The 26,313-nt window shown below is 42.4% G+C and overlaps 2 protein-coding genes across 3 annotated transcripts in view; both read left to right on the top strand.

Moving 5' to 3' along the window:
- The first annotated feature begins 1,691 nt into the window (after window positions 1–1,691).
- LOC135529631 (syndecan-2-like) lies at window positions 1,692–16,519 on the top strand. The gene is made up of 5 exons (XM_064958260.1): window positions 1,692–2,197; window positions 11,589–11,691; window positions 12,464–12,618; window positions 12,785–12,944; window positions 13,814–16,519. The coding sequence occupies exons 1-5, from the start codon at window positions 2,138–2,140 to the stop codon at window positions 13,975–13,977; spliced, it is 642 nt and encodes a 213-aa protein (XP_064814332.1). The 5' UTR covers window positions 1,692–2,137; the 3' UTR covers window positions 13,978–16,519.
- Window positions 16,520–16,916: 397 nt separating this feature from the next.
- The window catches only part of LOC135529630 (carboxypeptidase Q-like), a 47,734-nt gene continuing 38,337 nt past the window's right edge, over window positions 16,917–26,313 (top strand). The window contains exons 1-4 of one of the 2 annotated variants that reach the window (XM_064958258.1): window positions 16,917–17,025; window positions 17,548–17,986; window positions 18,775–18,982; window positions 19,720–19,927. In XM_064958258.1, coding sequence (XP_064814330.1) covers window positions 17,548–17,986; window positions 18,775–18,982; window positions 19,720–19,927 — 855 coding nt within the window. In that variant the 5' untranslated portion in view covers window positions 16,917–17,025. Of the gene's footprint in view, window positions 17,058–17,547; window positions 17,987–18,774; window positions 18,983–19,719; window positions 19,928–26,313 lie in introns of both variants that reach the window. The other variant, XM_064958259.1, reaches the window with a different exon arrangement.

Raw genomic sequence — 26,313 nt, 5'->3', positions numbered from 1 at the left:
GTTTTTTTCAAGGCGTGAAGAAATTTAAAAAAATACCAGAACCTCAATGTAGCCTATAAAAATGTCACAATAGTTAAACATTTCTGGATTTTTTAAAAAGGTATTGTTTCTCTTTATTTAATCCGCCCGCCACCCACGTGCCCTTCAGCCAGACGATATGTAACGACCCTAAACCCGTCCGCCCCGCAGATATAACCGCGGGACAGCCGGTTATGAGTCAACCCGCTGGTGGTTTTATATATGAATGTTGATAATGTGTTATGTAGATGTGTATAAATCGTGAATTGTTTGTCTTATCATAATGCGGCATACTTATCAACTACAACACGTAATATAGTAATGTCCACATAATTGACATGAACCGGTGGGGATGACTACTTTGACTCAACAACATCAGCCCTCAGAAGAATCAAGAAAATATCTCCTGTCAGATTACCTACTGAATGTATTAGCTTGGCTGTATTTTAAATTGTCATTATGCAATTCCACACATCCTCTCTCCTAGCCTCGCTTCCTTCTCAACCATATTGAAGGAGAAAGTCCAAGTTCCCCCTCATAGACCTTCTCCTTCAACCATATTGAAAGATAATGTCCAAGTTCCCCCTCCCAGACCTTCTCCTTCAACCATATTGAAAGATAATGTCCAAGTTCCCCCTCCCAGACCTTCTCCTTCAAATATATTGAAAGATAATGTCCAAGATCCCCCCCAGACCCTCTCCAATGCATTTTGAGATTAATCCAGAAAGAGCCCTAATCATGATTTACTACTCATCAGTATAGCTTTGCATACATTATACAATTTACCTTCCATAGTACACAATTGGACCTTCATTTGCCAGTCTAAACCAGGGTTTTGCCCTAGTACTACACAGCTGATTCAAATAACCAACTCATCATCCAGCTGTGATGATTTGAATCAGCTATGTAGTGCTAGGGCAAAAACAAAATGTGTACCCAAATGGGGACCCCAGGACCCAGTTTGGGAAACCTTGGTCTAAACAGATAATGTTAGGACAGCAGTCATGTTATTCTGTGTCTTCAAACAACATGAACCTTTTTGATGCATGATAAAACGTGCCTTTGAGCTGTTTTGTATTATTTAATAAAATCTCAATTGTATGGACTTTGATAATAACATTGTCATTCAGGCACAAACTTGAGTGTATGTACGAATCAACTTTCCCCAACAGGGGAAGCAAAACTGAACTAATCAGACTAAATATTACATCAAATTTGCCACACTGTGAGCAAGGTATAATCAAAGTATTATTTACATGATAAGCTTTATTTTGTTCTATGATCCCGTCACATTATTACATTTGTATTCATATATTGATGTTTTATTTAAGTAAAGTCAATATCCAAGTCTATAGACAACGCACATCTAAACCACTTGTCTAACTCATTCCATGGAGGGCCAAGTAACTGCGGGTTTTCGCTCCTCCAATGTACTTGATTGATTGATGAATTAATTCATGAATTATTTTACCAACCAGCTCGTTATTAGAATCAGTTGAGCTAGATTAGGGTTGGAGCGAAAACCTACAGGACGATAGCTCTCCAGGAACAGTATTGGAGAGTCCTGGTTGAGACCTTTCAATGTATTGTGAGGTGTTATGCTACCCCGGATTCGTGCCTTGGTGTCAGAAGTGAGATGGGGCTATCATATCCGGATGGTTCATAACCTGTGTCGGCATACTCTACTAGCCTATCATAACTCATTCACTTGTGGCTATGTCAAATTGTCAATTTAAATTATCACTGCACACTCAAGTGAATGACGCTTCTTTATGTTCCAAGTATCTATCAACCAATTATAGAAGACTCTTTCCCAACTACCTTGTTTCCGCAATGAATCTTGCGTTCCAAGCTGGCGCATTAGTACATGTAATAGCGCGTGCTTCCGCTTTTCCCTTTCAGTAGAAAAGTACTAGGAAAACGGGAAATAAACTATTTTATTCGAAGAGAAACATCGAGTGGGGAGGATCTAGTTGTGCTCGTTTTGGAATAATTCGATTGGGAGAGTATAATCTGGGAGAGAGAGTGTCTACAACTGTGAAGATAATTACATATGTTTTGTATGAGCGCTAGCCAATAGATCTATTTTTCGCCACGGTTTGTTCTTTCCAAAGGAATAATGACGAACACTTGGATACTATTGACTCTCGCGGTGGCTACCTGTTTTATGAGTGAAACGGTGAGTAAAGTTGTCAGGACAAAGAAAGTCATAAAATGTGTTTTGTTATACCTCGCGCGCTAAGGAGCGGCTGAAATGTTTTTTTTTTAACGGGCTTTGGTTTCGATGTACGCTATTTTGCATGCTTGTCTCACTCGAGGTCTTCATAACATCAGCGAGTAATTTATCTGGCTACTTTTACAAGTAAAGAAGTCAATAACTATTCCCCTATTTATGTCCTTCCCATATGACTGAAGTCTTATCACACTGTGGGCCAAATTTATCAAGATACCTTTTTACAGTTGCCAGAAAGGCACGTGTCTGATTTAATATTTGTGTAAAACCAAATAGTTTATTTACCGTTTGATTCCACTGGTCAAATATGATTTTCAAGAGGCGGTGTGGAACTACAGTCGTCTCTGTTCCTTGGTCAAAACAGATTGAAATGGTTCCATTCAACCAGGCTGAGAACACAGGGGATCGCAGTGTTGCCTTTTAACACGTGTCCAATAACCTCATATTGAAAGACACGTTAAACAACTACTGAATTGTCCATCAGTGGAGTTAATGACACATTTTATAGGTTTGTATACTTTTCCTCTCCGTCTGCCACTACAGTAGACATGGCTCTATCATTGGTACGGTGATGCCGTTCCCTGACTAACATGGCCATTGCTATGAAACAGCAGTTTTGCAATTGGCTGTAAGGAGCATATGTGTTAATTGGCCCCAGCCTTCCAACCTGGATTATTTTAGAAACAAAACATAAAGGCAAGGGCCCTCATCTCTGATATAAAGTGAATGGGGGTGCAGGGTTCTATAGTTGTGATGGTATCAACCTATGGGCATTCTACTAAAGTGAAGGTGGGTGAATGAATGAAGTTATTTTAGGCTGATGTGTGTTTAACTGCGGTGAAGGCTGCATGCCTCACGCTCCCCTCTAACATTCAGTCAGATTCCTCATTTGGAGCATTTGACTGTATTTGGTCCATTCAGGATTTCAGACACCACCATTGCTCATCCCCTTCCATTTTTCAGCAGAAAACATAAACACCAGCTCTGAGAGGCAGCCCTTTTCTCTAATTCATCACATCTTGGACAGGACTCTTCCCTCCATCACTATCCATCTTTTTGTTAATGCGGAAACGGAGAAACTATTGCTCTAGTTTTATCTCGATATTAAACAGATGTAACACGTCATCACTGATTTGTCACTGAAAGTACTTCATGTACTATACCACTGAAACATGACATCTGACTTGATTGGTATTATAGTCAACAGTGAAGAAACATCTGCTGTTTAGATGGAACTGAAATGACTTGTCATATCATCACCAACATGGTGTAATTGAAAGTGCTTCATACAGATGTCCCACATCAAATACTAAGGCAAGGTTGGGAATAACTTCAACAGTATAGAAACATCTAGAGTTGGATGTACTACTTAAGTCTGAGATCAAGGCTCTAGAAATATGCATGGAAATCCTGAATGAGAAAAGTAATGAAATACTAGCCTGACAAATAGGATTTCTTGAGAGGATGGAAAATGGTCACATACCGCAGCTTCAGTACTGACTGCTACTCTCATTCCTCCCCTGCCTCAATTAGCTTAGCAAATGTAAAGTTCTCAGTGAAAACCTGGGGGTGGCTAGGCAGCAAGGCACTAGACGGCTGGGTTGTGAGATGGGAAAACCTTGTGATGTACACACCGTCTGCTCTGTATCTATGAAGCCCTGAAGTTGTCAACTGGATAATGAAACTGTGTAGGTTGTTTGGCTCAGATCTGAAGGTCAATAATGAGATGTTCATTTTGAACCTTTTTTGACAAATGTTGCTTATGTCTGAAGATTTAGTAAATGTTTGGACTTCTCTTTGTTTGTGTGGATTTGATTGTACATGGAATTGTGATCATTGCTACTCTGATCATACATCCTAGAGTGAAAGTTAACCTTAATGTAACGTTTTTCTAGAATGGCGTGGACCGTGGTCAAATGCAAGATGTTCCATGATGGTGTATGCTGACAGCTTGCTGTGGTGTTATGCCAGCCAACATTGTTTACCCAGTTGAAAAGCATCCCGAGAGAATACCCCTGTCTGCTCTTTGCTAATAGATGTGACTGGTACTAAATGTTCTTTGCCTTGCGTTACTTCCATATATGGCCATACCGGTTTCCTGAAAACAAACACCCACTCCAGATGTTTTTGTAATGTATCTAACTGGCAGACGTGCACTCAATAAACATTAGTGTTCTTTTTAGAGACCACTGAAGCTGTATGTGAGTCAGAGGTGACTGTCTGGATGTGAAAGACGGTGTGACCTGGACTCTGAATCCACATGTACTATGTCCTCCTGACCCTCTTGGGTTAATTGATGCACAGAAGGACAGACTGACAACCTGTGATAACGATATCAATGCAAAACGGGAACTAATCCATTTTATTTCCTTTGGAACTACAATCTCGCACAAGATCCTAAGTGGTGGTATTTTCTGCCTGACCTTAATTTGTGAGTATTTTAAATACTTATTTTAAAATGTTTCCTGTCATCAGGAGTGAGGCCCTCCCCAGTGTTAGTCATGCATGCAGTACACAGGTTCGACAGTACATACTCTACCCTATCAGCGCTGACTGGATAGGGCTGGTCTGGGAGTCATGCAGCTTCACATGTAAGCTCCATTGGTATTTCTACTCATTTTCCCCAGCTCCCTTTCTGCCTCCTCCTCTCTCAACAGCTCTGTAAGAGGCTTGCCTTTTATCTGTCCACCAAAGCTTGTCTGGAATTTTAAACATTTTCTGGGTTGAGCTTGTTGCTGGGTCAAATACACAAGCATTTCAGTACACCTGCGATACACATTTTTAGCAGATGTTATTTATGTGATAAATCAGAACTGATTTGAATACTTGTGGGGTTGAGCTTGTTGCTGGGTCAAACTAGTAGGGTTGTGGTTTGACAGCTTTGTTGTCTTATTTGAAAGGTCTGAGATTCTCCACTTAAGTCACTACCTCCCATCTGAAGAATCTGAGTTCCGTCACTTGGATTAAATCAATTATTTATATTTAGCGATGATTTAAGGGAGGGAAGTTTCTCACAGAGCCTGTGTTGCTCTTTCAACACTGGGGATTTTCTTTCTCTGCTGAGGATTTTCTGTGTTTTTGTAGAACACTGCTAAGCATGTCACAGACTTTCAAAGAATTTCAACAGTACATTTGGGATCCTTTTCTAGATCCAGAGGGAGCCTGACTTGGCCCACAGCTTTCAAAACTGAATAGAAAACACAATTCGAGATTGATATTTTAGTCATTTAGCAGACGCTTTTATCCAGAGTGACTTACAGGAACAATTGGAGTTAAGGGCCTTGCTCAAGGGCACACCAACACATTTTCACTTAGTCTGCTCAGGGATTTAAACCAACAACCTTTCGGTTAATGGCCCAATGCTCTTAAACGCTAGGCTAGCTGTCGTCCTGAACCGCTGAGTGTATGGACCATTCTTGATACACACGGGAAACTGTTCAGAGTGGAAAAACCCAGCAGTGTTGCAGTTCTTGACATGATCAAACCAGTACGCCTGGCAACTACTACCATACCCCGTTCAAAGGCACTTCAATATTTTGTCTAGCCCATTCAACCTCTGAATGGCACACATACACAATCCATTTCTCAAGGCTTAAAAATATATTTTTTAACCTGTATCCTCCCCTTCATCTACACTGATTGAAGTGGATTTAACATGCAGAATCAATAAGGGATCATAGATTTCACCTGGTCAGTCTGTGTCATTGAAAGTGCAGGTGTTCTTACTGTTTTGTCCACTCAGTGTGTCTGCTGTTTTATAGTAATCTGTGATGTCTGCTCTCATTTGGTACTGTTGCCAGTTGTTCATGATCTAGTTGATGATTGTTCTGACCCAGGTGTGGCGTATGGGCCAGCGGTCCGTCTCATGCTTCAGGACTAATTCTTCTGGCTCTGGAGTGACTGTAGTTGTATGTCATCTTGGCATCATCAAGGCCTGAATAACCTTTGCATAAAGAAGCATGTCATTAGTGTTGAACAGGATCATGAAGGCTATCAGATGTGTACTGTAACAACTGTAATTTATACTTGGGACATAGGCCCCATCCTCCTACTGGGATGCCAGAGCACTTTTATGTGAGGCATGTCATTACTTCTATTCACGTTGGTATAATTCTCACATGGTAATATTACAAGTCATATAGATTTACAGAATTTGACCTGGATAAGGTCGCATCATGTTGCCCTTCAGCGGGAATATGGGCTCAGTGTTTGGGTCATCGGCAAGGACTCTGGCCTTGGTGTCGGCAACTGGCCTGCATCTCCCTCCCGACCAAATGTGCCCACATCGACCATGGTGAAGTGGTACTTTGCATTGCGGCCTGTCATCCGGACTATTGTGAAACATCCCTTGTAGTTGTAGTACTCATTACCAGACTTTGCTGGAGCTCGGATCTGAATATGTTTCCCGTCGACTGCTCCTACACAACTGATAATTCCAACGATCCCAAAACTCTCCAGGCGATTTCGGCTCATTTTGCTACTGAGGGATAAGCAACTAAATCTGCCTTCGAGACATGCCAGGTAGCCTGCCAAGCTTCGCTGGCGATGGGGAAAAACGGTTGTTTCCTAGCTTATAACTAGCATCAATGCTTTTGCTGTGTGCCTGTAATTGCCAAAAACATCCAAAAGTACTGAACATGCCTTCCCTTGTCAATGCTTTGCATAGGTCAGACGAGAGACATATTCTCAATTGTCCCCTCTTGTAGGGATCAGTGGACCAAAATGCCATTTTCTCCCTCGTCAGAAATAAACTAAGGACTAGTAAGAGCAGTTCAATCTCTTCTAATTTGGAGGCAGACATGTTTGCTTTTGTAGCTAGTTAAATCCTGAAAGTAAATTTGTATCTGGAGTGTTAAGATGTATATTTTAAACAAATTATATTTTTAATCCTTAAAGTAGTTACAAGCATAACACCAGACATGTAGCAAGCTAGTATTTGTAAACGGGCAAATACATGGGATCAAGACGTTTTTAAATGTCGTCGCTAGAGTGAGTGTCTGGGCCCCTCATGACTCCAACTATAAACATGCACGTGATATTCGCACGTAAACAGTGTAGAGGTCTTAAAGCTGTGTGTGTGGTGGCATCACGTCAACGAATACCACAAACTGAGACAGAGCCATAGCTTCTGTCTGACCAAGCCTGGGGTATAGTTTAAGAACATGTGAAAAGCTATAATTATAATTGAGCCTGAATGTAGACACTAATTGCTTAGTAATCCTGTCTTTTGAAGTGATTTCATGTGCAGACTCATTTGCTGTCAGCTGTTTTACTCTGGCAATAACACAAAGATATTGAGATTCATTGCATATCTACTTTACATTAGCTATATTTTGCACAACTGAACTTTGCTTTTCCTTGGCTACTCCTGAAACTCCCACTCATGTCCCCTGTTCATGTCTTGGCTCTGGTAATCCCTGGCATATGACAGTCTCAAACCGTGATTACCTGGATGGAAAACGGAGCTAGAAAATTATGGATTTTGTTATAAATGATTGTTAGATTTTCTGTTCCCAACTCTTTCATGAACTCTTACCTCCGAAAGCTTCCTAGTATTATAAGATATATTTTTAATATGATATATATGAACTACTTTTGACTAGGGCCCATCATAAGTAGTGCAAATGGGGAATAGAGAGCCATTTGGGACGTAGCCTAGAGCTGCTGTGCCCTGTATGAAGCTGAGCCCTCGGCAGATGTGGGTTAATATTGTAACCCACACCTGTAACATCTGTGCTGCTTCCCAGCACTGTGGAAGGAAGCTGGTTACTAGAGAGCTCATGTGCTGTTGGTCCACATGCTGGTTAACGTCTTGGTAGACCTGTTTGGTTGCATTCATGGTGTTGCTGTCATTGGGTGATGCTGACGGACAGTATATATATTTATGGGCAGTGTTGCCGGTAGCGTTGGATGTTATTTAATGTGTGAAGGTAAGCAGCTCAGAACGTCCTGTTTTCCTCTGGCTGTCCGACAGGGGTATGCTGAGAAACAACACAGCCAGGCCTTCAGGGCATGGAGGAGAACTTTCAAAGGAAATCCAATGTTTTTCATGTTGAGATTACATTCATATCAGGTAGTCATCCTAGATCTGCCTGAAATGCGTTTAAAAAAGCCCCATAAGTCCAGTGTTGGCCATATCTTGGCAGGTTCTCTCTTACCCTCCTCCTCCACGGGTATAGTTGTCAGCTGTAATGATGGGGACATGATTAGCTGACATGTCCCCAGCATTTGTTGCTGTGCTAGCCGCTAACAACAATACCTTAATGATTCAACCATTTAGTAGGGTCTGGCTGACTGGGCTGTTTGGAAGGAGCTAGCTTAGTGAGCAGAGGGAGAGAAGAGGGAGTATTTCCTTTTCAGTTGTAGACTTGGCACAGCCTGAAAGCCCAGTCCTGAGCTCTTCAGCTCCCTGCACAATACCTCACTTGTGCTGCTACTTTGGCCCAGGAATGTGAGGCTCACCTTCATATGTCTGACAGCAGTTTGTTTTGGAATGAGAGATATTATTCACCACCACATCGTACTGCTGCAAACATGGTTCTCTCATCGCCTCTTCGCTCTACTTCTCTCTGAAGAGTTGAGGAAGCCCCATATGATGCTGTTGAAACCCCCATAAACCACTGCTTTAGTCTGTTCTATTCATAAGATGTGAACGTAATTGATCCTCACATCTTGAACAGTGTATTTTGTCAAGGCATGTATGCTACATGTGGGCTAGGTGCAAAAATGTTGTTCAGAGTCTCATCATATAGCATACTTTTGTGTGTTCACATCAGCCTCTGGGAAAACAGAGCCTGACACAATCTTAGCCTGTTAGGTTAGATAAATCCTAACACTACTATCTAATAAGAAAATGGAATGCCGGCAGCATGAAAATGGGGCCTTTCAGTAGCCAGTTGTCCTCTACCGGGGCCTGATCTGAGGCTTTGACTAATCCTGATCAACAAAGGACATTGGAGGAAATGATTAGGGCTGTTTAACGTCAGTCTGTATTGATGTTGTACTTCATGATTCAGTGACTGGGCATTCACACTGACTAGACTACTACTGTATGGTCACCGGCTGTCCCTGAGAGTCTCCATCGTTCTCACAATGTTATCTCGATTGGATGTTTGGGTCAACTTGACATTTGTCATAACACTTGACTGCTTCAGAGGCTAAATCGGCTGAGTAGACCTGGGTCAAATACTTTTAAATACTGGGAAGTGTTTTCAGGGCTGGCAAACGGAAGTAGTGTACAGTAGGTATCAGTCATTCATGACTCCAGTTCTTCTCTTTATAGTGTACATGTGGTCTTCTAGGCTAAGATTGTGTCAGGCTCTGTTTTCCAGAGGCCGACGTGAACGCACAAAAGTATGCTATATGATTACTCTGAACAACATTTTTGCACCTAGCCCACACGTAGCATACATGCCTTGAGCGTTGACACATCACAATAGAACATAGTGTCAGAGGGGTCCGTTTGCTATCTTTTCTCAAATACTATTGGTCCATTACCATGTCAATCAACTCTTGAATAGAAACGTAGCTTACACTCTGGATTTTGATGCCAATGCAGTCGCTACAGTCCCATTCGTTTTCATTGCAGCCTCGTTTGAATACCACGGTTATGTATGTATAATGTGTACTAACACCGTTAAGTAGCACTGTGGTCTTCTAGCATTAGTTGACATGGGAGCACTTTTATACATTGCTTTCCTGGATTACTTTGCTCATCACTTACTCTTTCATGTTCTGCCTGCTGCGTTCTCTATAGTATGTTGCATAGCAAACAAAAGATGATTCACTGTGTGTGACAGTTTGAAAGACAACTGGAGCACAACACAATGGCATACCAAAGATGTGTTTTTGTACAGATTACAATTATTTCAAAAAGAAAATGTCATCCCAGAGGCCAAAAGGGAAGGTCTTTATCTAGCTGGGTATTCCCTCTTTTCAGCCAGAGCCATTGTTGTGCTCTTTGAAGCATCTCTCCTTCAGTGAGTCTGAAATGACTTGTCCTCTTATTGTGTACTAGGCTCTGCTTCCTTTGAAGCAAGAGTCCTTCCTTTTTCTTACATCATCCTTGTATGTCACTTTTTCCCCCTCTCCTTCATGAACAAAGACCTGAACATTGAACCAGGCTCCTTAGTGTCAACATTCATCAGAGGAGCAAAAAGGCAGACCTCGGTGTGTGTGTGTGCTCGCGCACACAGAGGGTGCATCCTTAGTACCTTTGTCAGACGTATTGCTTTTGTGGGGATTTTGGGAAGCACAACTGTGTGGAAACATCACACGTGTTGGTGAGCATCAGTGGCTGTGAATGGTGATTTCCATGAGCCCTGACAGGCTAGTTGAAGAGGTGGCCACCAGACTACTGTGGTGGGCCAGAGATCTAAAGGAATGCAGGGGGTTGGGAGGGATGACCTAGAAGGGTTCAGAGAGTCAGACTACATGGTTCCATCTGCTCTGAGAGCAGCCTCCTGCGCTAAAAAGTGTCTGTTTATTCATTCTTCTGTTCACAATAACACTTTGCCTTGGGATTGGATGAGCCAGTCAGACAATGACACCTTCCTGTTTTAATCTGCTCTCCACATGCAGAGGAATTACAGGAAGACTGATACATTGTCTTTGGTTTCTGCTTCAGAAAATGGGAAGATTTGATCCAGGCATTCATAGCTTCTAAGTGGTATTTCAGGTAATGGGGAGGCTCATGAGACTTCTGCTTCTGTTCATTTGATTGTTTCCCAGGGAACTGAGATTTAAAAAATACATTTAAAATTCTCCCAAAATATTTGTCTTGATTTTCTTAGCATGTTTCTTTCAAATTTTGTTTTGCTCTTGCTCTTCTAATGCCTGTATAAAATAAACAGCATAGATATCCTCCACAGTGAAGTGTTTGTATAATCTTAAGGGCATGAAATCTACACTGGTAGTAGTTTGTCATGTGATCAGTTATTGAGTATTATTATGGGTCCTGGATGCTGATCAAGGGAAGGGGGATACCTAGTCAGATGTACAACTGAAATGTGTCTTCTGCAATTAACCCAACCCCTCTGAATCAGCGGTAAGCTGTGGTATTTCAGACAATATACCATGGATATGATGCAAATGCTCTTGTTCTATTTATGTGGAAGTATTTTATAATAGCAATAAGGCATCTTGGGTTTGGTATATGGCCAACATGCTAAGGGCTGTATCCAGGCTGTACTCTGCATTGCAGCGTTCATAGCCGTGGTATGTTGGACATATACCACACCCCTCAGGCCTGATTGCCTAAATAGCATGTAGGTACCTGTAGAATTCAACTTATATGGTGGAGACACTTTTTCGTTCATCTCTTGTTCTCCATTCACAGATATTGATCTCGGCCCAGTCGGATTACCTGTACCTGGATGACCAATCAGGTGACTCCGTAGACGACGACGGTTACAACTCTGGCTCCGGGTCCGGTGATATGAGTAAGCAATGGTTACTTCCTTCTAAAATATTTCACCCTTGTATCCTAATGTCATTTACACAGCAACCCGAATGCCATGTTAAGAGTTATAGCTGTATGTAAATCTATAATTGTACTGGCTCTACGAAGGTCCTAGACGGTGCACGGAAACCTTTTGACTTTGGTTAACCTGCTAGGGCACACTGGTACTGCAGGATCACAATGGACCTACGGAGGCGGTGAATGATGTTTCACACGCAGTCAATCAAGACTGTTAATTACCCAGCATATGTCATGTAGAGAGACGTTCAATAAGGAATGAGTCATTATTTCATATACCCTAACCTGAAGTGATACTGAACCATAGACTGTATAATGTACTGTACAAGAACACCCAAACAGATCTGGCTTGCAGTCTATTTCTGAGTCAGTTTTTTTTTTTACCTTTATTTGTGCAAGTCAGTTAAGAACAAATTCTTATTTTCAATGACGGCCTGGAACAGTGGGTTAACTGCCTGTTCAGGGGCAGAACGACAGATTTGTACCTTGTCAGCTCGGGGGTTTGAACTCGCAGCCTTCCAATTACTAGTCCAATGCTCTCACCACTAGGCTACCCTGCCGCCCCAATATGGCAGGTGTTGTGACGTTATTGGTCGACTCATTATGAAAAGTGTCTCCATCATTAGTAGTGAATCCATTAGCATTGTTGTGATTTGTTGTTTATCATGTTAGCCCTGCCTGCAAACCACATTTCTCTTTGGGGTCAATACATTTGAGATGATTTTTCTCCTCAGTTATCGGTGAGGTCACTGAGCCAGTCAAAGTGAAAAGGGTGTTCGCCGCTCCTGAAGCAGAGCCAACCCAGGACTCTCTACCAGACCTTTCAACCACAATGGAGATGTTGACATTCACTGACCTGGGCACAGAAATGGCAGAGACAGAAACAGAGGTATGCCTCTCCTTTTAACTGACTTTAGTGTGGGCCTTTGAGCCAGTAGTGTGGTTTCATTTCTCCTTGCACTGCTGGCATAGCAAGGACTTAATAGTATCCCTGTGGTTTTATAGTTGCTGTGAAAATCTAAATGTATCTTTCTCCCTCTGTCTGTGTGTGTCAGACCCAGGTCCCTGAGCAGTCTCTGGACGTGACAGAGGAGACTGTTATCAGTAGTGAAGCTCCTCCCAGCACCACTGGGGCTTCCGGGTTGCTGTACGAGGCAGACGTACCCTACGATGTACACTCCGAAAACCTATTCCAGAGAACGGAGGTGCTAGCAGGTATGTTCTGGTTTTTGTTTATTTATTCAGGAGATGGTATTGCCATTAACGTCTCTCTTTTTCCAATGAGACCTGAACATAATGAAAGCAATAAAATATCATGAGACAACATATGTTAAACATCACACAAAAAAAGCGATACACAATACGATAATGATTCATCAAAACAGTCATCTGAAATCTATCAGTTCCAATTGAAGAGATCATTTTTCAAAACAGCCCACTATCAGAGATTGGATCTGAAACTTGGCCTCTTTTAAATTGGGTAACTCTAGACTTTGCTTTCAGAATCAATAAAAACAGACTTTGTTTTGTCGTTTGATAGCAGAGGGAAGGAGACTGAGTCAAGCAACTAACACTTCGGGATCGTTTTACAATGAAAGCATGTTATGAATGAAGAGTATAATTGTGACTCCTCCTGAGTCGGCTCCGTCTCATATTTGATTACTCCATTGATCTTAACTTTGATGCACTGGACTGCAGCTATCAGGGTGCTTTTCCACATTCATTTCTCAGTGTGAGTTGTTGCCAATCATAGTTCCCTCTTAATTGTTCATCCACGTTAAGAGAAGGTAATGGGGTTACATTTACTTTGCATTTTAGTCATTTAGCAGATGGTCTTTATCCAGCGACTTACAATTAGTGCATTCATCTTTAATATAGCTAGGTGAGACAACACATGGTATAATTAATCGGGTTGGGGTAATCACCTTGCCCCACACAGTCTGGTAGAGGGCTGTCATATCTGATTGGACTATTATTAACACTTTATCTTCTAGCAAGGTTCCACTGTTGTGTTGTCAACACCAATCACTTGTATTGAATTATTGATCAATAATCATCTTCTGACGTTGTTGTCCCCCCCCTAGCGGTGATAGCTGGCGGGGTTATAGGTTTGCTGTTCGCCATCTTCCTCATCCTCCTCCTGGTCTACAGGATGAGGAAGAAGGACGAGGGGAGCTACGTCCTCGGAGAACGCAAGGCCCCTAGCTCAGCCTATCAGAAAGCCCCCACCAAGGAGTTCTATGCCTGAAACACAACCACCATCACTATGAGGAGAAACCTCTGGAGCAACATAAAGACGAAGTCTGTGTCCCAAATGGCACCCTATGCCCTCTATAGTGTACTTACTACTTTTAACCAGTATCTCTGCACCATATAGGGTGTCATTTGGGATGCATACAAAACATCTCATACAGCAGGGTCCTCCTCGCATGCTGTTGGTTGAAATGGTATTGAATGAGGAAGTGTTTCAAGGAGCTTTTTCATATAGCAAATATATACTTTTCCTTAATGAGGCCAAACAGGGCTATTGTAAATGTTTCATATTTTGGATCATTAGAACGGTTGGAGAATTTCCTTGTCATGTGAGGACGTGAAACATATTCATAGATGGTCATGGACCACTTTCTAACTGTAGAGGTACATATTTGTAAGGAAGGAAAAGCAACTTTTTAAAGGTCACTGAAATAAAAATGACAGAATATAATTGTCCTTATAGCTATTTTTGATTTTTTTCATAGCATGTCCAAAGTTGTTTTTTTTTCATTAACTTATGTTTTTCATGTTGAGGTGATGTAATGTTTCTAGTCTCAAAGCAATCTGGTCTCCAATTTAACTTGGATTAAACATTTTTTTTTGCTTTGTTATTATGGTATTTTTCTTGTCATTGTGTGAAATGAATTACAGGATTCCATAACTACCCAGTTTCATCTCACCAAAGCAAAGGACATTCCCTTCTAGTAAAACATTACTGATATAAAGCAGTGTTTACCAACTCCAGTCCCCAACAGTACACATTTGTTGTAGTCCCTGACAAACTTGCCTGATTCAATTTGAATTAAATCAGGTGAGTTTGTCTGGGGCTACAACAACGTGTACTGTCGGAGGTACTCGAGGCCTGGAGTTAAGAAACACTGATTTAAATGGTACTTTTAATGGCAGGGGTGTAAAACTCATTCCATGGCAGGCCTAGTGTCTGGGTTTTTGTTTTTTCTTCTCAAGACCTAGACAACCTGGTGAGGTGTTTACTAATTAGGGACCTTAATCAATCAAGTACAAGGGATGAGTGAACCTGCAGACACTCAGCCCTCTGTGGAATGAGTTTGACACGTGCATTATATCACAAGAGGTTGGTGGCACCTTTAATTAAGGAGACCGGCTCATGGTAATGTATCAAAAACATGATTTCCAGGTGTTTGATGCCATTCCATTTACTCCGTTCTGGCCATTCTTATGAGCCGTTCTCCCTCAGCAGCCTCCGCTGCTATATGTACTCGGTGTACCAGTTTCTGTTACCCAAAATATAGTGAAACCTTTTCAGTAGGTTTCACTATTAGGTCCATGAATTTTCTCCTATGATCACAATGGTATTTTAAGACTTGGGTGTTTTTATAAACAAACCTGCAAAACTTTTCTCACCAATTTATGATATAAAAGCTGATTTTTTTTTTTTCATTTATCTGCAGCTTTTAAATGATGACTTGCTAGATATGGGGAACTAATGCTAATGAACAGTCCTATGCGCTCAACTCTTTTCAGTTGACTTTGTCATTTCTTTAGTACAGTGATTTTCTCTAGCCACAGATGGGACACCGGATGTCTCTGTAATATCTGTTTCAACTTTGACTGAAAATCTGTCATTCGAAAGTCCAGGGCGCTTTCCCAAATGGCACCCTAGAGCCATATGAACACTGGTCAAAAGCAGTGCACTAAATAGGGACTAGGGTGCTATTTGTGATGTAGTCCCAGTGAACAGGACATGGTGTACCTTATTACTTATCTGTTCCCCCTCTAGCATCTGTAAAGAATTATGAATGTCTACTATAGAACAGACGGTTCCTCTTCCCTAAAATAAATAACTTCTATGATCACTGGGCTGATGTGTTTCTCATGGTACGTAATTATTGAATAAAGGTACTTCACAGTAAGACTTTCCTTGGACTTGGAACAGTGTTTTTGCCATTTATCACATGCAACACAATGTCCCCAGTTATTTAGTGACCTTCAGTCCTGACTATTCTAAAGGTAGACTCAGCGAAATGATGTCGATGCATAAAGTAAAACTGCATAGTGGGTCAATTTCCACAACTAAGAGCGCGAGGCTAAACTTCTCCGCTGTTTTGGTCCAGTGGTTGCCATATTGTAAGAGCGGGCTGTGACGGGAACCCGTGTGCAAATGCTGTATGTGTGACAGAGTGAAATCTTGCTCATTGAAATCTTGGCAGTGCTGCTTATGCAACACAATTTCGCTAACTACCTTTAGGTCAGTGGTGCATCTGTATAATGTCTGTACTATAATTTATATATTAATTTATATTACATATTTGAAATATGTTCAAGTATATTCACAAATGTTTTAAGCCTTTGAAGTGCCTACCATTCTGAAAGTTTTTTTTTTTTTTTTTTTTTACTGTTTGGGACAAAAGATATCTTCTCAGTGGCATGAAGTAGTAGTCACGAATATAAGCACAGGATACTGATGGCAACTTAGTGTTACAAAAGCAGTGTTGTATGTTATGATGGGAGACACTACTGAATAAACAATGTGGCTTAATATTAAATCATCAAATGTGGTTTCTTCTCTCTTGAGTTGGTTCTATTTCTGATAAGACTCCATATGTCTGTGTTCTTTGGAATTTTGACACTGTTACAAAGCAAATGTAAGAATATAACTTGCAGCACAAATACCATGTGGTATCTCAGATTTCATGTGCAAGCTGAAATAAAATGTAAAAAATATAAATAGCTTTTGTTAGTTTGCGATCTCTGATCAAAACACTAAACATGCAGGCTGCTGTGAGCTAAATGTTTGCTCATGCCAAGTCATGCAGAAAGAAAAGCAAAATGTCCGTAGTAAACATCAAGGGTAGTAATTAGAGCAGACTTTTTTTTATTACAATTTGGTAAAGAAACAAAAACAAAACTAAATGAAATTTTCAACGAACGTGAAAACGCATGGCTGTCCCTACTGATTTGCCGTAGTCATTCATATCACGGAAGTTATTTTGAAATTGATAAGAAATAGCTAGTTGGCTCTTAAGAATAACATTTATTGTGAATTATTCCACCTGTCAAGACGGTAAGCAATTTACCAACTAACTGTAGAAGAAGGTTTGTTCTTTTTTTATTGTGTCCTAATTTAAAAGTCCTTTCATGTTTCGCTAGTTAGGAATCACAACGACTGACAACGTCAGCTATACGGATCCTTGTGGCTTGCTTCCTTGTTTTGCTATGCATTTCACTGCGTCAATTAGCCGACTAAACTCTATGACTGGTCTGGACCGACGTCACATTTGTTTAAAAAAAAAAAGTGATTTGAGCACCCAAAGAATAGCCTGCAATTACACGGAACAATGTCTCTGAAATCTGTAGTTATTAAAAAATGAGTTACGTCGGAGCTCCAGTCCGCCCATACTAGTTGCCGCTGTACCTCAATACGTTTCTGTTCCCAGTAATGAAGTAAACACTGGCACGTGTAGCGTGCTGTCATATTTTAAGCAAATTAGGGAAATGTAGTGTGGTCGGTGCATTAGCGTAAATAGACTGTTGTCACGAGGAAAGTATTTGTAAATAACCTTCATATGTTCTTGTCTGCCTCCAGATGCAGGGCCGGCAGATAAAACAATGTGGCCTTTCCTCACTGACTCTTTTGGCCACATTTCTCCATTGTAACTGTTTGCCACACAGTACTGGTGGAAAGCCATTTCCAGAGACCGCTAAAGAAATTGCCAGCTATGCAAAAGTAGCCAAGAGCATCATAGACTTGGCTGTGTATGGCAAAGCCCAGAACCGCTCCTATGAGAGACTGGCAGACTTCACAGATACAATAGGGAACCGTGTCAGTGGCTCTAAGAACCTGGACCTGGCTATCAAGTATATGTTCAGTGCCCTGAGGAAGGATGGGCTGGAGAACGTACATCTAGAACCAGTGAAGATCCCACACTGGGTCAGGGGAGAGGAGAGCGCCGTGATGCTACAGCCCTGGAATCACACCATGGCCATCCTTGGACTGGGCAGCAGTGTGGCTACACCCCAAGAAGGTAGGTCTATGGGCAATTCCACATAAATGAAATTACTCTCAATATTTTTCACTTAAAAATGTATACCAAACAGAAACCATTGATTTCAAAGTTTAACAAACCATATAACTCTATACACAAGGACTACAATTTCCACTGAACATTTTACAAAAATACATTTATAGGAAGAACTGCAGGTGCAAAGTTTGGTAACAGAATAAAACTGAGGGAGATTTTTACTGTAATTCAGTTACCAAACTTTGCATCTGTTTTCCAGTAAGTGTTATTTATTTTATTTTTTTCCTTTGTGAATTATTCATTGTAGTCCATGTGCATAGAGTTGTATGGTTTGTTAAATGTTTAAATCAATGGTTTTTGAGTCTCAGCATAATTCCGTTATTGTGGAACTGCCCCTGTGTTCTATAGCGAGGAGTTCTATCACTCAAGCCTAGACAATGCTGATGGTGTTGCCACTATTTGCTAGGCCCCAACTCAAGCCAAGGTGTAGATATTTAGATGAATCTTCGACTGGTGCACTGATGTATTTTTATATAACCATTATTTCACCAGACAAGTCAGTTAAGAACAAATTCTTATTTACAATGACGGCCTACCCCTGGCCAAACCCGGATGACGCTGGCCCAATTGTGCGCTGCCCTATGGGACTCCCAATCATGGCCGGTTGTGATACAGCCTGGATTCGAACCAGGGTGTCTGTAGTGACGCCTCAAGCACTGAAATGCAGTACCGTAGACCGTTGTGCCAAGCATGTCACTTTTTTTGTGGCTTTCGGTCTCCTCTCGGTTCAGGCATTGAAGCAGAGGTGCTGGTGGTGGAGTCTTTTGAGGAGCTGAAAAAAATGCAGAAGGAAGCCATTGGGAAGATCGTGGTGTATAACCAGCCCTTTGTCAGCTATGGGGAGACAGTGCAGTACAGGGAGTTTGGGGCATCCAAGGCAGCGGAAGTAGGAGCTGTGGCTACTCTCATCCGGTCCATCACACCCTTCTCCATCAACAGGTACTGGATGGGTCACAATGATCCAATGTATCCCTTCCCTTATAATACCAATTAGTTGAATGCTTGACTACTCTCATCCGGTCCATCACACCCTTCTCCATCAACAGGTACTGGATGGGTCACAATGATCCAATGTATCCCTTCCCTTATAATACCAATTAGTTGAATGCTTGACTACTCTCATCCGGTCCATCACACCCTTCTCCATCAACAGGTACTGGATGGGTCACAATGATCCAATGTATCCCTTCCCTTATAATACCAATTAGTTGAATGCTTGACTACTCTCATCCGGTCCATCACACCCTTCTCCATCAACAGGTACTGGATGGGTCACAATGATCCAATGTATCCCTTCCCTTATAATACCAATTAGTTGAATGCTTGACTACTCTCATCCGGTCCATCACACCCTTCTCCATCAACAGGTACTGGATGGGTCACAATGATCCAATGTATCCCTTCCCTTATAATACCAATTAGTTGAATGCTTGACTAAGGCTGGGACTGCATGTTGCCATCTCTCTTCCTGTCAAGTCTGACTGTATGTAATTTTTGTCCCACATTTCTAGCTATTTGTGTATTCCATATACTTGTATTCCTCTAGTACACCTTTTATATTGTTTTAAATTGACTTTTTGAAAGTGTGTTATCATAAGTAATTTATGGGAATCCAAAAGTAGTACAGTGCCCTATTTCTGCTGATAATTTCTAACATGGGTCTCTCTGTGTTGCAGTCCTCACACAGGCTGGCAGGACTACCAGGAGGGAGTGCAGAAGATCCCTACCGCCTGTATTACAGTGGAAGACGCCATGATGATGGCCAGGATGGCTAAGCGAGGCCAGAGGATTGTGGTCCGACTCACCATGAACGCCCAGACCTTCCCTGATGCTGACTCCTTCAACACTGTGGCTGAGATCATCGGCAGTGAGCACCCAGAACAGGTAATCTACAAGAAATGTCCCATTGGGTCTAAACCATTTGTATAAATTGCTACCCCCTTCCTAGGCTACCTGGGGCAGCAGGTAGGTTAGAGTGTTGGACTAGTAACCAAAAGGTAGGTAAAAAAAAATCTGCCGTTCTGCCCCTGAACAAGGCAGTTAACCCACTGTTCCTAGGCCGTCCCATAACTGACTTGCCTAGTCAAATAAAAATTATACAAATGTTTATTTGAAACTTTAAAGGGGATCCCATATAGATTATTTGTGGGGGTGGGGGTCCTGTGTGGCTCAGTCGGTAGAGCATGGCGCTTGCAACGCCAAGCGCCGTGGGTTCGATTCCCGCTGGGGCCACCCATATGCAAAAAGTAGTGGCCCCAGCCGACTTGTAAGTCGCTTTGGATAAAAGCGTCTGCTAAATGGGATATATTTTATTATTATTTGTTGAATAGGGAAACTATTTCTTTCTCCTCTCCAAAAATAAATGATAATAATATGCATTTCATACTAGCACTGAATTTGCTAGTAAGCTTTCTTAAGATGAATTAGAGCTGGGTGATGAGGACAGAAATCCATAATGCGTTAAATTGCCTGAATTGATTCAATAAGGATAAATATAATGATATAAGTTGATAACATTAATGTGCACCACAGTTTTATTCTTTTTTCTTTTAGACTTCTACTACTAGTTTGATGGTTGTACCCATCAATTGTCCCATTACTACTAGTTTGATGGTTGTACCCATCAATTGTCCCATTACTACTAGTTTGATGGTTGTACCCATCAATTGTCCCATTACTACTAGTTTGATGGTTGTACCCATCAATTGTCCCATTACTACTAGTTTGATGGTTGTACCCATCAATTGTCCCATTACTAGTAGTTTGATGGTTGTACCATCAATTGTCCCATTACTACTAGTTTGATGGTTGTACCCATCAATTGTCCCATTACTACTAGTTTGATGGTTGTACCCATCAATTGTCCCATTACTACTAGTTTGATGGTTGTACCCATCAATTGTCCCATTACTACTAGTTTGATGGTTGTACCCATCAATTGTCCCATTACTAGTAGTTTGATGGTTGTACCATCAATTGTCCCATTACTACTAGTTTGATGGTTGTACCCATCAATTGTCCCATTACTACTAGTTTGATGGTTGTACCCATCAATTGTCCCATTACTACTAGTTTGATGGTTGTACCCATCAATTGTCCCATTACTACTAGTTTGATGGTTGTACCCATCAATTGTCCCATTACTAGTAGTTTGATGGTTGTACCATCAATTGTCCCATTACTACTAGTTTGATGGTTGTACCCATCAATTGTCCCATTACTACTAGTTTGATGGTTGTACCCATCAATTGTCCCATTACTACTAGTTTGATGGTTGCACCCATCAATTGTGCCATTACTACTAGTTTGATGGTTGTACCCATCAATTGTGCCATTACTACTAGTTTGATGGTTGTACCCATCAATTGTGCCATTACTACTAGTTTGATGGTTGTACCCATCAATTGTGCCATTACTACTAGTTTGATGGTTGTACCCATTAATTGTCCCATTACTACTAGTTTGATGGTTGTACCCATCAATTGTCCCATTACTATTAGTTTGATGGTTGTACCCATCAATTGTCCCATTACTACTAGTTTGATGGTTGTACCCATCAATTGTCCCATTACTACTAGTTTGATGGTTGTACCCATCAATTGTCCCATTAAGAATCACCCATATTAGCAATCTTATTTAATTTAGAACATTTTAAAATGTACTAAAAGGGCCTCCTGAATGGTGAGTGGTCTAAGGCGCTGCAGTGCTTGAGGCGTCACTACAGACCCGGGTTCAATCCCAGGCTGTGTCTCAACCGTCCGTGACTGGGAGGCCCATAGGGCGGCGCACAATTGGTCCAATGTCGTCTGTGTTAGGGGGAGGATTTGGCCCGGGGGGGGGCTTGACTTGGCCCATCGCGCTCTGGCAACTCTTTGTGGTGGGCTGGGCTCCTGCAGGCTGACCTCGGTTGTCAGTTGAACGGTGTTTCCTCCAACACATTGGTGCAGCTGGCTTCTGGGTTAAGAGGCATGGTCTGGCGGGTCATGTTTCAGAGAACACATGACTCGACCTTCATCTCTCCTGAGCCCGTTGGGGATTTGAAGCGATGAGACAAGATCGAAAAAAGGAGTATTATATTATTGTTATTAAAACATGTACTAACAGCATGGGGCTGCTTTTTGCACTATGTGAAGCATTCCAATCCTCTCCCATTTTGCCATTTGTCACATCTGTTTCCCTTTACATCCAGTCCAACAAATCCATAGACTAGGCATCACTTTCCCCAACAGATGCACTGAGGTATGACCAGGACTAGGGTATTCTGTCAGAGGTAGGGAGGGAGTGGATGACTAATTTCACATAGGTTTGACACATGCTCTGTGTGTGCTGTAATGGCAGCGTGAAGGCCTGAATCTCCTCTCCCCTGGGAGCCAATTAGAAGGCAGGGACGGCAATGGGTTGTCAGTCAGAGGAGGATCGTTCTGTAAGGTTCTGTCCAGTTCCACAGCATTTGTCCGAGCACACTGTGAGCCGTGTCCATGGAGTTTCTCATTAGTCTTGACCGGACACAGCTTGTGTCGCTAATGTCACCTTATTCCCAATATAGTACACTACTGTTGACCAGGGTCCCAAGGTCTCTGATCAAAAGAGGTGCACTATGTAGGGAATGGGTTGCCATTTGGGATGAGACTACTGCCTGGATGAGGGCTCTTTGCGGAGATTTGCCATTTCATCCTGTCTCTGCTATAGCTAACGCTCTTCTGTCTATCTAAGCTTCTGATCTGTTCGCAAGAGGGCTATGAATTTGTTCCGGTAAGATGTTTCTTTGTTTGATTTGACAAGGAGATTTGTCACATTCTGACAGTTTTGTCAGCATTAATCTATTCTGAAATGAGTACTAAACCTAAGGGGTCCCTCATTGTATCTCATGTTTCCATTATTCAATCCCCTCAGATCTACAGAAGTGACTAGGGAGTAGGGTATGTACTAGATATTGATTTAGGAGTTTAGCACTAGCATCCCTCAACACTTCTATAGCAGATCCAGTCCTCTGAGACTATTCTGTAGCCACTAGCATCCCTCAACACTTCTATAGCAGATCCAGTCCTCTGAGACTATTCTGTAGCCACTAGCATCCCTCAACACTTCTATAGCAGATCCAGTCCTCTGAGACTATTCTGTAGCCACTAGCATCCCTCAACACTTCTATAGCAGATCCAGTCCTCTGAGATTATTCTGTAGTCACGAGCATCCCTCAACACTTCTATAGCAGATCCAGTTCTCTGAGACTATTCTGTAGCCACTAGCATCCCTCAACACTTCTATAGCAGATCCAGTCCTCTGAGACTATTCTGTAGCCACTAGCATCCCTCAACACTTCTATAGCAGATCCAGTCCTCTGAGACTATTCTGTAGCCACTAGCATCCCTCAACACTTCTATAGCAGATCCAGTCCTCTGAGACTATTCTGTAGTCACTAGCATCCCTCAACACTTCTATAGCAGATCCAGTCCTCTGAGACTTCTGTAGCCACTAGCATCCCTCAACACTTCTATAGCAGATCCAGTCCTCTGAGACTATTCTTTTCTGAGACCTTCGGTAGTGCCATGCCCTGTCAGTAATGCTTCTCTTCGCTGCTCTCTCTGATTTAGAGGGGTTGGGTTTAATGCGGAACACCCATTTCAGTTGAAGGCATTCTGTTGTACAACTGACTAGGTTTCCCCCTTTCCTCTGTTGGAACTGGGTCCCAGATTGCGTAAGGAGGAAGGAACGTGGCTGTAGCGTCTCTGCTGACGTAAGAGACTCCCACTTGTCTTTAGTCTGCCTTTTCTGGGTTGTCATCTCAGCAGAGGAAAAACACAACTGGGATCCCTAGGAAACACTGACACTATGGAACGTCATTCTGTGTCATAACCTCACTTCCTATTATTCTGAACTTTGACTAGGCCAATAGAACACTTGGCTACATGGGGGAAACGGTATTGTCTCTGTTCTCCTCTCTATTACAGAGCTTGTGCTGATGTGTCATTCAGTTCTGAAGACGATATCACCTCGGTATGGAAGGTGACTCATTTAGTGACCGCAAAAACAGCTTTTATGTTTCTCTGGAAAGTCCCTATGCCAAAACATTCCAGTACCACGTTAATTGATTGAAACATTGTGACATTAATCTTAGTATGAGTCACAGTGGCAGTACACTGAGTGTGAGTGTTTTTTTTACTGTCTTTAGCTGCTGTGTGTCAGATGTCAATGATGCGTTAGCACAGCAGTGTGAGTGACTGGCTGTGTCCTGTCCTGACTCCGAGTCATCCTGTCATGAGGCAGGGAGGAGCACTCCAATCATGTGCTACTTGGTAATTGACTAGGTTTCCTTCCTCTTTTGGAACTGGGTCCCAGATTGCGTAAGGAGGAAGGAACGTGGCTGTAGCGTCTCTGCTGACGTGTCATCAAAAAAATATTCTAAAGAAGAGACCATTCTGTTCTCTTAAAACAATTCAGAGTTCTGACCTACATTGCCTAATAAGTAAGCAGCCTTGAATGAGCCTTGGCTTTTGAGAGCAGGAGCCTATCTCCTATTTCTGTAGTGAGGCAGCTTGATGTACCAGTACACCTCCTGGACAGGACACTAGTCTGTCTCCTGTTTCTGTAGTGAGGCAGCTTGATGTACCAGTACACCTCCTGGACAGGACACTAGTCTGTCTCCTGTTTCTGTAGTGAGGCAGCTTGATGTACCAGTACACCTCCTGGACAGGACACTTGTCTGTCTCCTGTTTCTGTAGTGAGGCAGCTTGATGTACCAGTACACCTCCTGGACAGGACACTAGTCTGTCTCCTGTTTCTGTAGTGAGGCAGCTTGATGTACCAGTACACCTCCTGGACAGGACACTAGTCTGTCTCCTGTTTCTGTAGTGAGGCTGCTTGATGTACCAGTACACCTCCTGGACAGGACACTAGTCTGTCTCCTGTTTCTGTAGTGAGGCAGCTTGATGTACCAGTACACCTCCTGGACAGGACACTAGTCTGTCTCCTGTTTCTGTAGTGAGGCAGCTTGATGTACCAGTACACCTCCTGGACAGGACACTTGTCTGTCTCCTGTTTCTGTAGTGAGGCAGCTTAATGTACCAGTACACTTCCTGGACAGGACACTAGTCTGTCTCCTGTTTCTGTAGTGAGGCAGCTTGATGTACCAGTACACCTCCTGGACAGGACACTTGTCTGTCTCCTGTTTCTGTAGTGAGGCAGCTTGATGTACCAGTACACCACCTGGACAGGACACTAGTCTGTCTCCTGTTTCTGTAGTGAGGCAGCTTGATGTACCAGTACACCTCCTGGACAGGACACTTGTCTGTCTCCTGTTTCTGTAGTGAGGCAGCTTAATGTACCAGTACACTTCCTGGACAGGACACTAGTCTGTCTCCTGTTTCTGTAGTGAGGCAGCTTGACGTACCAGTACACCTCCTGGACAGGACACTAGTCTGTCTCCTGTTTCTGTAGTGAGGCAGCTTGATGTACCAGTACACCTCCTGGACAGGACACTTGTCTGTCTCCTGTTTCTGTAGTGAGGCAGCTTGACGTACCAGTACACTTCCTGGACAGGACACTAGTCTGTCTCCTGTTTCTGTAGTGAGGCAGCTTGATGTACCAGTACACCTCCTGGACAGGACACTAGTCTATCTCCTGTTTCTGTAGTGAGGCAGCTTGATGTACCAGTACACCTCCTGGACAGGACACTAGTCTGTCTCCTGTTTCTGTAGTGAGGCAGCTTGATTTACCAGTACACTTCCTGGACAGGACACTAGTCTGTCTCCTGTTTCTGTAGTGAGGCAGCTTGATGTACCAGTACACCTCCTGGACAGGACACTAGTCTAGTGTAGGGCCGGACCACCAATCTATCTCCTTAATGCTGAGTACCAAGCAGAGATGCTTTGGGTCCCAGTCTTTGATATGACTCGGTGGGGGATGGAACTCCCAACCTTCTAATCTCAGGGCGGACACTCTAACCACTGACTGGGTAAAAAGAGGTCTTAACATTGACTTCTCAAGTCATCTTATGTAGTTTACATGGAAGCTGAGATGAGCGTTGTCGAGGTGGAGCCCTCAAAAGGTCTTATGTAGTTTACATGGAAGCTTAGATGAGTGTTGTCGAGGTGGAGCCCTCAAAAGGTCTTATGTAGTTTACATGGAAGCTTAGATGAAGCCCTCAAAAGGTCTTATGTAGCGTCTTCTCTCCCGATGAAGAGGAATAGAAACTGTCTATGGTAGGGAGGGAGAGACACTGTCCTCCAAAATATATTTGCTTTGGTTTTGGAGAACGTTCCCATTCTGTCCTG

Source organism: Oncorhynchus masou, unplaced genomic scaffold (genome assembly GCF_036934945.1).
Source record: "Oncorhynchus masou masou isolate Uvic2021 unplaced genomic scaffold, UVic_Omas_1.1 unplaced_scaffold_1190, whole genome shotgun sequence".
In the NCBI taxonomy this organism is placed as follows: domain Eukaryota; kingdom Metazoa; phylum Chordata; class Actinopteri; order Salmoniformes; family Salmonidae; genus Oncorhynchus; species Oncorhynchus masou.
Note: the sequence above shows the minus strand (reverse complement) of the source record. Positions and strands in the feature narration are given on the sequence as shown.

What these genes read in the sequence shown, in the direction of transcription:
- LOC135529631 (XM_064958260.1), top strand. Translation starts at nt 2,138, where the DNA reads ATGACGAACACTTGGATACTATTGACTCTCGCGGTGGCTACCTGTTTT. An exon ending in TGGCAGAGACAGAAACAGAG is followed by an intron (nt 12,619 to 12,784) that starts GTATGCCTCTCC and finishes TGTGTGTGTCAG; the next exon opens with ACCCAGGTCCCTGAGCAGTC. An exon ending in GAGAACGGAGGTGCTAGCAG is followed by an intron (nt 12,945 to 13,813) that starts GTATGTTCTGGT and finishes TCCCCCCCCTAG; the next exon opens with CGGTGATAGCTGGCGGGGTT.